We start from the raw sequence: 12,178 nt of genomic DNA on the forward strand, positions 1-12,178 counted from the left end.
AAAACTCCCATTGTGGGCCCAGGGTCAAGACTTCACAGAACTGATACCAATGAAAATAAATGCTTCCTTTTAATGTAGAATAGTTCTGCTAAAAACATCCCCCCTCCCCCCCCATTATAAAACATCCTGTGGCATTGAGAGAGGGACACATTTTAGTAGCAAGGACAAATGTCAGAAGTCATGATGAAAACCTGGATCTCCTATAAGCTGGTGCTGCAATTCCTTGCTAAGTATTGCTTTGTCTGTACCTCCACCTCTGATCTGTGACAGGGAGATGAAACCATTCCCTTGTTCCATGGGATTATTTAGGATTTAGCTCATGTAGCACACAAAGAAACATAGACAGAAGATACTGTACACACTTCAGAGTGTTCCTACAGTGAAACCAGAAAGGATACACCACGGATTGCTCTCGATTCTGTAACATCTATCTCATAGCTGGCACGGGACTGGGAGTGGTGGCGGTGGGAGAGGCTGATCCCACGGCCAGGGGAAGGGACCTGTTTCCGAGGTTACAGCCGGGACAAGAACAGCCGCCTTTCCTCAGCTTCCATTCTGCTTCTCACTGCCCTGCAGGAGTATGGACTCTCTACAGCTCCTTGTGTGCTGCCAGTATCTTCCCTGTTTGCTCTGCACCTTAGGCTGGAGGAGTGAGGCAGCTTCATGGCAGCAGCAAAGGGACAGGCACGGGAGAGACAGCCCCTCGGGCACATCCTCCCACCCTACTTCCCCCTTTTCTATCACCACAAACAGCAGTTCCCCCTCTAAACTGAAGCAAAGACCAAATTCCTGACGAAGATGAGAACACAGGGAGCCGTTGGACTGGAGTTTTACCACATGAGTTGCAGAAACAATCTTACCAGCATTAAAATCACACAGACCACATTGGCTCGAGGTGAACATTGTATTTGTCAAGCCTTGCAAAACGTGCTTTTCATCAGGCAAGATGTTTCTGTCTCCTCATCCCTGCATAGAAAGGAGGCATTGGAAGGCTTGTTCTTCCACCACACGTTACAATTTCCTTTTCCCTGCACAGAAGTGGAAGGTGTTCTTAGTGCTGACTGACTCCTGAACTTGCTCTGAAGCAATTCTTTTGTCTTAATGGTAGCAGGAAGCTCCTTTGGTTTTTACCCAAATATAAATATTGATACAGAAACTCATACCAGATAATAACAGAGGTATGAATTTATTGTTTCAGCAAAAGCTCCTATGCAAATGAACCCTCAGATAATTAAAAATGCCTGCAGTGCCTGGGCGGGTAAAAGATCAAGCACTTGCAGGGTTACAACATAACCAGAGCTGTGATAAAGCTGCATAATAGCCCAGGAGCAGCAGCTCCCAGCCTTCCCAGGCAGCAGGGCTAATTCCACCAGCCAACATGTACCAACTCCTGCTCCTCTGTGCCCAATCCAGCCTGTGAGGGACTGTTTGCAACTGCAAGGCTCTTGTCTGGGGGAGCCAGAGCCAAGGAGCAGGTTGGAACTTGCACAGCTGGATGCAATGCAAGCAGTGGCATCACGCTCACTCCCCGTGCGAGTGTTTGTCATAAGAGTAGGACAGGAAAACCTAAAATACGAGTCCCAGAAACCTGCAATACAGGTATCTCTGCCTGTACTGCTCTGTTGGGAGTGTAAGTTTTGGAGACAGAAAGCACAGGTAGATTTGGAATGACTTTTTCTACAGTGAAAAAAACACAGTGATTTGAAGGCTCGCAGCAAAATGTTTAAAATCTGTTGACTGCAGGAATGAAACAAGGCCCCCGAGCTGTTAAGTCATTTTCTCCAGAAACTGGATGTGGCACTGCTGCAGAGCAGAAATTCCTCGAGGCTGGGCCCATAGTCTTCTTTCACAGCGAGGAAGAGCTGCAACAAAAACAGCTGCTTAAATTGCTTGAATTAAACAAAATGGTCATTTCTGCAACCCAGCTTGGCAGCTGAAAGGAATCACAGAATCCCAGAATGGCTGGGGTTGGAAGGGACCTTAAAGATCACCCAATTCCAACCCCCTGCCATGGGCAGGGACACCTTCCACTGTCCCAGATGACTCCAAGTCCTGTCCAACCTGGCCTTGGACATGTCCAGGGATGGGGAGTCAATGCCATGACTTTGTTACTGTTAGGGAAAACTGTTCATAGATAAATTTCTAAATATTTTGTTAATGTAAATTGTCACTGGTTTCTCCTTTAGTGCAAAAAGAAGATAATTGTAACCGACATTACTAAAAATTCATGTTGCCTGGGTTTCTGCTGGCTACAGAAGGATTTTCCTCATTTATTTAATTAATTATAAAATTATACCTATCTTTAGTGTAGCAAGGTTACAACAGAGGCTTGAATATACATGAGTTTGTTTTTTTCTAGGAGGTGCAGGAGGTTACAGTTCTTTATTTATGTTAAATACACCACCATGCTTTTTTTAAAGGTTTTCTCCTGGTTTTACACTCTGGCAGTCCCACAAAAGAGCCATAATTTGGGGTGGGCTTTTTCCCCATGTACTTTCCCCAGTATTAGGTCCGAGGCCCTGGGTAATGGCAGGTACCAAGAAGGGTGGGAGCAGGACAGGTACACCATAATTTATATCCTCATGCACCAGCAAACAGCAGCTCTGGGAATTCCTGGAGAGCCAGACATGCCTTTTAGGAAAAAGACAGAGGGTATTTGCTGTGAGAGAAGCAGCCAAGCTGCCATCACTACCTCTGCAGTGCAAGAGGGACATGGAGCTCCTGGGGTGGGTCCAGCAGAGGCTACAAGGAAGATTAATGGACTCTTTTGTGAGGAAAAGCTGAGGAAAAGCTGTTCAGCCTTGAGAGGATGCACTGAGAGGACCTCACCAATGTCCATCAGCATCTGCAGGGAGGGCCTGGAGCAGGGACCAGGCCCAGCAATGGCACAGGAGGAATGGGCAGGAATGATCCCAGGAATTTCCCCCTGGACATGAGGCAGAACTTTTTGTGCAGTGACCAAACCCTGAACAGATTGTCCAGAGAAGGTGTGGGGTCTCCCTCCCTGAGGATATTTCAGAGCCATCCAGACACAATCCTGTGCCATGCCCTGCTGGGGTCCTCTCTGCCGGAGCAGGGACACGGGACCAGGTGACCCACTGTGGTCACTCCCAAATGGAGCGATTCTGTGATTTGAGCTGCACACTTGCTTCTGAAAAAGACACATTCACTGGTAAAAAGACTTCACTCCACACCTCTTCTAATAGAAGGCTTATATCTGTTCATGAATCTGTTAATATTAGGTCCAGATGGCCAACGGAGCTGGGAAGGCTCTGGAGCACCAGGAGCAGCTGAGGGAGCTGGAAAGGGGCTCAGCCTGGAGGAAAGGGGGATCAGAGGGGAACTTGTGGCTCTGCACAGCTCCTGACAGGAGGGGACAGCCGGGGGGATCAGGCTCTGCTCCCAGGGAACAGAGACAGGATGAGGGGGAACAGCCTCGCATTGTGCCAGGGAAGATTTAGCTTGGACATTAGGAACAATTCCTTCACAGAAAAGTTGATTGATTAGACATTAGAAATAGGACGCGCCAGTCCTATTGGTGGTGGAATCACGGTCCCAGGATGTGTTTGAGGAAAGCCCGCACGTAGCACACAGTGGCTGACAGAGCAGCGCCGATCCCACAACCCTTTTCCCACCTAAACAATTCCGCCGCCGTGATTTATTTTTTCCCGCGCAGCCCGAGGCGGGAAATGGCGGCCGGGCCGGGCCCGCCCCGCGCCCTCACGGCTGCCCGGCCCCACCCCCGCTGTAAGCCCGGCCCCGGCCCCACCCCCGCGGTGTTGTGCGCGCTGCCCGCCCCGCTCCGCTCCGCCCGGCCCAGCCCGGCCCGGCCCGGCCCCGCCCCGTTGTTTACCGCGCACCGCCGGGCGCTGCCGCTCCCGCCCCTCGCTCCGGACCCGGCGCGGGGCGGGCCGGGCGCGCTCACGGGCTCGGGGCGCGGCGGCGGCGGCAGCGGCGGCGGCAGCGGCGGCGGGCGGGTTGTGGCGCAGCGCGGGGAGCGGCTCGGCCCCTTTCCCCTCCCTTCCTCCCCTCGCACCGCGCTTCCCTCCTCGCCCGCGACCCGGGAACGGGGGGAGGAGGAGGAGGAGGAGGAGGAGGAGGAGGTGGAGGGGGCGGCCCGGCGTCGCTCCGCCGAGCGCTGCCCGCGGGAGGAAGGGGGGCGCGGGGATGAGATAAGCGCGGGGGCGGGCGGCGGGGGGGGGAATGTAGGGGCGGCTCAGGTGGATGCGGGGGGCGGCGTGAGGCCGCGGGGGGAGGCGCGGAGCGGAGGGACGGGGGCTCTTCCCCCGCCTCGGGAGGCGGCGGGGGCTCGGGGGGCAGCGCTCGGCGGGCTTCCCGCAAGGGTGAATTGGATTAATTCGCTTTTTTTTAAAGGGGGGGGGAGGTTTGCGCTCCTTTCCCCCCCCCCTTCGCCGTGCAGAATTGGCGCCGGCAAGAGGCCGCTGTGGCATCGCGTTTGGCGTCCTTCCCGCCCCCTTCCCCTCGGTTTCGCTCCTGGAGGAGTTGCTTGTTGAGGTTTTGGTTGTTTTGGGTTTGGTTTTTTTTTCGATAGTTTTTTATTTTTTTTTTAAACAAACAAACAAACCCGCTCCCCCCCCATAACCCCCCTCCGCACACAAGCCTGCCTCTGAGAGGGAAATAGCCAGGTGGAATCTCACTCTGTTTCCATGGACAACCCGTCCATTATCACCCAGGTGACTAACCCCAAAGAGGAGGAGATCCTGTCCTGCACTCAGGATAAAGGTGAGCTGCTTTCTATCTTTCTCCGTGATTTTTTTTTTCCCCCCCTCTGTTTAAAAATGCACGTAGTAACAACTCGCATTCTTCAGTGGCCGTATAATCCTCTCCAGGCTGCTGGGAATAGAGGAGGGCTTGTTGGGTTTGGGCTGGTTGTTGTTTTTATTTTTCTATTTTTTTTCGTGCGATGAAGGTATTTGCGTGAAGGGTGTCTGAAACTGCTTGTTGGATACAGCTGAGAACTTGTTAAAAGTGTTTCAATACCGAATTTCATCACTCATTTCAAAAAATACTCTTGTTCCTTGATGTTTGGGGAGGTAACTTTATAAGGTGGTCACTGTGCATTAGTGCCCTGCTTCAGGGAAGGGATACCTGTGCTGGGTGTGTTGGAAGGTTTTGAAATATCTGCTGGAAAGATTTTAAATTCTTTTCCCCCCCATTTTTTTTTTTTTAAACCAGATTTCTTTCATATATTCCTCCCTGCCTCCCCATTTTAGAATCTGTGCAGCTTTTGGGTTTGTTGGAGGTTACTTGTGCCTCTCAGAGAGAGACACAGGCTACTTGTTAAAGCAGGCTCTGTTTGACTCCTTAGATAAATAGTTGTTGCTTGCGTAAGGCATCACACTTGGACCGGGTTTTACTCCCAAATGAGATGAATCCAGCCTGGCTGAAGGAGCTGCTTCCCTCAAAAGTCTGGATGTTGACGAGTGCCTTTAACCTTGTTTGCTTTCAGAAGCTTGGAGCACTCTTGGGGCTGTAAGTGGTTGTGTTCTTGTGTCTGGTGGGTGAGCAGGAGGGTTCAGGTTTTGGGGGCTTGTTCACGGCTTTGGGAAGTTACTTGGATGTCACTTTTATGCTTTGTGACAAGCAGTGCTGGTAAACAGGGGAGAAAGGGCAGGAATCAGAAGTAAAGAGTTATGTCTCCATGTTCCTTAGTAGGTACGGTCAGATCTCGGAGCAGTCGTCTGAAATGGTAGATTGATAGCTCTCCCCCTGAAATTGGTGAATTTAGTGCCCAAAAAGCTTGCATTTTTGTGTGGCTCATCTTGGAACTAGTGAGGGCTCCTGTATTGTTGGAGAAGTTGCTCCCAGTTACTTTTGACTGTAAGGCCATACATGAAATCTGTGTCTTCTTGCTTCACTAGTGCTGACTGCACAAGTATGGAGGTAGAGGAAAAAAAACAAAAACCCCAAACCATCAGGTTTGGGGGGTGTTTGAACAAAAAATTCTTTATTTTTGGCATAGGAGTGTTTATGTAACTCTCTAATTCCTTTTGCTTGTGAGATGGTAGTTCCACCACGAGGCCTGGTTTGGCTCAAGAGATTTTTGATGCTTTCCTCTGTTTTGGCAGTGTGGAGTGTGGGGTATCTACAGTAACTGAGGTGCTGTGCTCTGCCTGCCCCATCTCCTAAGACCTGGTTTAGGGTAGACATGTGTGATACTGAGCTCAGAGCTTGTGGTTTTAATGGCCTAGATGATTGTATGTCATGGAAGGGTTTCGTTGATATCTGTAGCAACTGCTTGAAATTTTAGTGCAAAAAAAGCCAGTTGAGACAAGCAGAGGAAGATTTGACAGCTGGGAATAAGAGTAGGCATCCACATCAAACAAGTGGCTTCAGAGTCCTCGGCAGAGCGAGTGAAAATATGCATCTAACTTGCATAACTCTGCAGTAACTTGCATAATGTGCATTGTGTTCTTGCTATTGGTTTGTCTTTGGCAGAAAATCGTGATGGTCTTCTTCGCAGAGAAAGAGCTTTTCAGGCTTGGTGTTAGCAGGGCTGGGCTGGGGGAGAGGGGAAGGAGGGGACCTGGAGTTGGAGATGAGGAAACTCCAGCGTCATCTTCAAGCAGGAGGTGAATTACCATTTTTTTCGGCTTTTGGGGTGTGTGTGGTTTTTTTTAAACGTGGTTGGGTTGACGATGAGCTCTGTGGTAAGACTTTCACATCACTCCAGAGCAACTTTTGCAGCAGGAGAACCGCGGGTCTGTCAGTCCTGGGCTCTGGAAGGAGAGCGCTGCCTGCTCCAGCCTCTTCCACTACAGGTTTTCCCGGTGCTGGAGGTAGGCAGCTTGTGGGAACCCGTGGCTCTGCCTGCCTCCCTGGCGTGGCTGCACATCCTCACCCAAATTTCTGTCAGATTTCAGAGCCTTTAGGTCCGGTGAGCTTCGAGAGAAAGAGCCCGGAGCGCAGATAGAGAGCCCAGATAACTCAGCTGTGCTTGAGTCTCTGCTGCTGGTTCAGGGGATTGGTACAAAATGGCTCACAAGTGTGTTAAGGCATAATGAATTAACTCTCTGTTTCATGAAATCCACAATCAGCTGAGGCTGAATTCTGGAATTTTGTGATAAGGTGAAATACAGCAGCACTGTGCTGTGTGAGGCAAAGCTGTTCAGTTTAATGAAAAGCTGGGTTTTTTTTTCCTCTGAGTTTAGCATTTGGCTGCAGAAGGAAATTCCAGGGTACTAAGTGGCATGTGTTGGCTTTGGGAATCAGGGTTTCCTTAGGGTTGTTGAGACCTTGTGTTGGTGTTTGTCGTGGAAGAAAAATCATTTATTTTCTTGTTGTTCAGCTGGAGAGAGGCAGTTCCAGAGTAACTGAGCAGCTGCTAAATAATGCATGTGGATACCTTCAAGGTTTTGATTTTTTTCCCAAGATTTTTTTTAAGCTTTTAATCAGATGTGAGGCCAGCATTTAGCTTAATTTATTTATTAAAATGTATTTATGTTTTAAAAGGAATTCGATGTGCAGTTTAAGCTTTTGCCAGATTTCTCCTGTGTGAGGGAGCGAGGCTGGCAAGAAACAGAGCTGGTTCTCTGGTCCTGGGGCAGTTGTGTTTTTAGGTAAATATTGTGTTTTACAAATGCTCAAGCTTTTTCTTGCTAGTCCAGGTGTATTAAAAATAGCCTTGGAGATGAGTGAAGCTGTGGCAACTTGTTAGGGGGATCTTTTAAACGCTAAGAAGGATTTGTTAACATTTATTTTTTAAGAAATAAAAAATTTTGAAGGTGGAAAAAACCAGGTCTTGGTATGTGAACCATTCCCTAATATGTTGCCACATGGTGGTGCACTGGATTTAGTTGTCTGTCAAGATGAAAGCTGAGCATGGAAGGTTTGCTACAATCATATTTTGTTATTATTGTTATTGTAATGTTCTCAAATGCCTGTGGTGTTGGTGCTGCTGGAGGATTTTGGTCTCTATTTGTGTTGTTAAATTAGTTCTGGGAAATAGAAACTTAGATTTTCTCAACTGGAAGTGATTCATAGGTGCCTGGAAATTCTTTTGACGCTAAATTCACAGAGAATTCAATTCTCTGTTAGTTTTTTAAGTAACAGAAATAGTAGTTCTTTGCAGAATATTTTATGTTGGGGTCATCTGGCACTTCTGGAAATTGGGAACATTAACAAACTTGAAGCTAAAATGGAGACTGAAGTATGTGAAAAGGAGTTTTTTTTAAGCGGGGTAAATGTGAGCAGAGAAGAAAATAGAAGAAAAATATAAAATGAGAAAAATATAAATAAAAAGTATGAAGAAAAACTGAAAGTCTGGATCTCTATAAATCATCCCCGATAAAATCAACTGGTTATTTTATTTTTAAATTTGTATTAGTTCATATTACTCATAGACCTCTAATGTAAAATCTGTATGATTAAATGTACAGAAAACTGAGCAGTGCTGACAGAGCTGCTCTGAGTGTCACATTGAGAGAGTGTGGTCATGGATGGGCAACAGGCATTCAGTCCAGAGAAATGAATTTCCTTTTTTTTACCTGCCTGCATTAATTTGATCCTCATAAATGATGCAAATTCTTGGCTGTTTCCAAGTTCCAAGTTCAATAGTAGTAAAAAAAACCAGTCCAGTCCTTCAGGTACCTCTTTCAGGCTGTGGTGGTTTGTTTTCTGTCTTCAGCTACATCTTTCCTGACTTCTCTAAAATTTTCCTGTCAGCAGAGTGTCTATTTTCAGTTATTTAGAGTAACAGAATGTTTTGGTGTCCCTACAGATGTGAATTGTCTTCTGCACTAAATTGGATGAAAAAGGTTCGCAATGGAACCTGAACCATTAGAGTTTTTTTTTAATCACATTGTGAATGAGTCTCTGGAGATGTTTTCACAAACTTTTTTACCTTCTTTTCTTTCAAATAGAGTTGGAAAAAACCAGCAATGAGAGCAATACTCATTATAATTTTAAATAGAGAGTTCTGAAGATCTCAAGTTAAAAGCCAAAATAAATGTCTTTAATTGTGTCTTCAATAAAAAAACATTTTGAATATAGCTGAAAATATTTTGAATGTACTTTTTTGCCATTACATCACCAGGATTCAGAGTATTCAAACACTTGAACATATGTTAATGATCCTGAGACATTGTCTCAACAGATTTTTATAATATTGACTTCAGAATTTTAACACTAAAGTAGCATTTAAAGGGGAGAAGAGAAAAAAAAAAAAAAGATTTGGAAACCACTCCAGCAATCCACTGGAATGCGAATTGCTTGCAGAGGGCAAAATTTTAAATCATTAACTAATGACATAGTTGTTATATGAAACCAGAGTAGCCATACAGTAGGTTTTATGTTCCAGGGAGGCTGTAGTAACCCAAGATTTGATTTAGGGTCCCAGTTAACAGGCAGAAGTGCACTGGCAGATGGGAATGGTAATTAGTCTGAATATCAAATATTCAGCCAGTTTATAACCCCTGCAGTGTGATCATTTCTTCACAGTGCCTGTTGTCACCTGAAATTCCTACTGGTTTCAATGTGGTGATTTCACTAAAGTGTTCAGAAGTTTAACATGCTTAAAAAAAAAAAAAAAAAAAGAAGAAACCCAACAAAGTTGACCTACATTTTGTTAATTCAGTATTCAGAAATGCAAATAGCATTTTCTGACATAATCAGTAAAATGCAGTGTGATCGATGCCACGCTTCAGCTCTCAGAGTTTAAGCTGAACATTCCAAATAAGCCTCTGGATAAGGGCTCCATTTGTGTTTCTTTAAAGGGATAAAAACTGAAATGCTGAGAAGGCAAAAGGCCAAGAGAAATGAAACTCCCTGACTTGGGCATTGTTGTGAAGGACTTTCCTGTTGCCCTCATAGATAGGTTTGACTGTGGGAAGCTTGTTCTCCCTTCGTGGAATGCTTAATTTATGAGCTTGACTGTCCTGTAAAAGTCACCATTCTGACATGAAAATGGTTGCAAAATAGATCTATCTCACCATTTTTATGTATATGTCAAATCTTAGCTGTTCCCTGTGTAAGGAAGTGCACTTTTGGTATCTTTTGAATTTTGAGTTGTTGGCAATGACCACCGTGGTTGGGGCTGAGTATTATATTTTCAATTAAAAATCCAGTTTCGGGCAATCCTGGCTATGGAAATGATAACTTAGGGGTTCAATTTGTCCATTTCTCATGCCCAGCCAACAGGGAACTGGACAGAAAAAATTTGAAATTTTTCTGTCAACAAGAGCTAACATTTTCTTAAAAAAAAAAAAAAAAAGACTAGGAAAAGCAAAGACAGTTCTAATTACCTCCATTCTTGCTTAGGTTTTGCCCACTGTGTGAATCAGTGAGGGAAAATGTGGCTCATCCTTCTTTCTCCTCCCTGCCTGGGGGATATATCTTGCTGGGAGGGCAGAGGAATGTGGATGCAGGTAGGACCAGGAAGGAGCAGAGAGGTGCCCGAGTGCTCCAGCCTGTTTGGGGATGGAGCAGGGAGTGAAATCCTGCCTGTGCAGCCCAGGCAGAGGCTGCTGGGGCACAGGGAATAGTTCTGGGGTTTGGCATGGCCTCCCAGCCTGCCCTGAGCACTCCTGACCAGACTTCATCAGTGTCTATTTTCAGTTATTTAGAGTAACAGAATGTTTTGGTGTCCCTACAGATGTGAATTGTCTTCTGCAATAAATTGGATGAAAAAGGTTCGCAATGGAACCTGAACCATTAGGGTTTTTTTTTAATCACAGTGTGAATGAGTCTCTGGGGATGTTTTCACAAACTTTTTTACCTTCTTTTCAGACCACTGATGAAGTCTGAGGGTCTCTGCCCACACATTTGGGTGGTTTAGTGTGCCCCCTTATCCCAGCTGAGAATTATTTCCAGAAAGGGATGGAATCTTCCAAGCTGAAACAAGAGAAGGGCTGATACAACTCCAACGGGCCAAGCCTGTTTAGATGTTTATAAAGATCACATCTGGATTGCTGGTGAGGATTGTAAACCTTCCCACATGCTTCTCAGCAGTGGAAACCTGGCTGGAAGAATCTCCCAGAAAAACATTCAGCAACATCTCCTAGGTCTCCATCAGTTGGGTGTTCCTGATCTAAACTCTATTTTCTGTGCTCAGCTCAAACATCTCACTGGGTTTAAATGATTATTTGTTGAACTCCCAGAGCTGCAGGCAGGCACAGAGGAAGAGCCTTTTGTGCTTTTATGTCATCACAAATTTCCAAGAGTTTCATGCTGGAAATGTTAATCTTCTCTAAATTCTGCTTTGCTGGAGTTTGAGGGGAGCTTGCTTTATTTTTACTTGGAGAGGTTGAGGCATGAAATGGATGTGGATGGGATGGATATGGAAAGCTTAAGTAGCATCTAAATAGATCTGAGTGAAAATATGTTCCACGTGCTCTGCTGTGGTATAATTTTGGCCTTTTTTTTTTTTTTGTATTTCTGGAATGTTTGCTGTAAGACAAGAAAAAAAAAATCTTAAGAGTTTTATACAGTTCAGTCCTTTCAGTGCCAGCTGCTACTGTGTAACACAAATACAAGCAGTAAAAATATCAACTTTAACCAAATGAGCAGAGAAAGTCCTGTTCTAAAGCTTGTAGGCTTTATTCAGCCTGTTATCAAAATGATCACTTGCAAAGTGCCACTTATTGTTTTCTTTGTACAAGATAATAAAGTATGATTTGTAAAAAGAAGAACCCAATTATTAGAAGTGATTGGCTGCACTAGAAATGAGAATTCTATTATCTAGAAAATTTATGGCGAGCTAAAGCTGAATAAATACATGATAGACTTGGATTCTAAGGGTGTTGGGGGGTTGAAATGAGATTTTTTTTTCTTTATTTATGTTTTCAAGAAGCTGGTAGTCTCTTCTGAATGTTTATTAATATATTTAAAGCCTGACAGATGGGAAAATAAGACTCTGCAGGACCTATTTTGTACAGAGGAGCAGCCCCAGATAATGGATGCCTGATCAAAATCAAATGTGTCTATAACTTTTAAAATGTTTCTAAACTATCAGAACAGGTTTGTAGGAGGCAAATATTTCCTGAACCTCAGCCTGCAGTTACAGTTTGCATATTGATGATATTGTTTTTAAGCCAAGTCCTCTCTGCTGAGTGACTTGCCAGTTGTTTGCTTCCTTCCACTGTTGCAAACCTTATTTTCCTGGTAGCAAGGGAAGTATTGATTTTTATTCGCTGCCCTGCTCTCCCCACCCCCGCAGCTC

General features: G+C 45.4%; 1 protein-coding gene across 4 annotated transcripts in view; it reads left to right on the forward strand.

Moving 5' to 3' along the window:
- Nucleotides 1-4,283: 4,283 nt before the first annotated feature.
- The window catches only part of CTDSPL (CTD small phosphatase like), an 85,567-nt gene continuing 77,672 nt past the window's right edge, over nucleotides 4,284-12,178 (forward strand). For 2 of the 4 annotated variants that reach the window (XM_054636611.2, XM_054636619.2), the window contains exon 1: nucleotides 4,285-4,743. In XM_054636611.2, coding sequence (XP_054492586.1) covers nucleotides 4,668-4,743 — 76 coding nt within the window. In that variant the 5' untranslated portion in view covers nucleotides 4,285-4,667. Of the gene's footprint in view, nucleotides 4,744-12,178 lie in introns of all 4 variants that reach the window. The other 2 variants (XM_077187215.1, XM_054636626.2) reach the window with 2 other exon arrangements.

This window comes from Agelaius phoeniceus, chromosome 1, assembly GCF_051311805.1.
Source record: "Agelaius phoeniceus isolate bAgePho1 chromosome 1, bAgePho1.hap1, whole genome shotgun sequence".
Lineage (NCBI taxonomy): Eukaryota > Metazoa > Chordata > Aves > Passeriformes > Icteridae > Agelaius > Agelaius phoeniceus.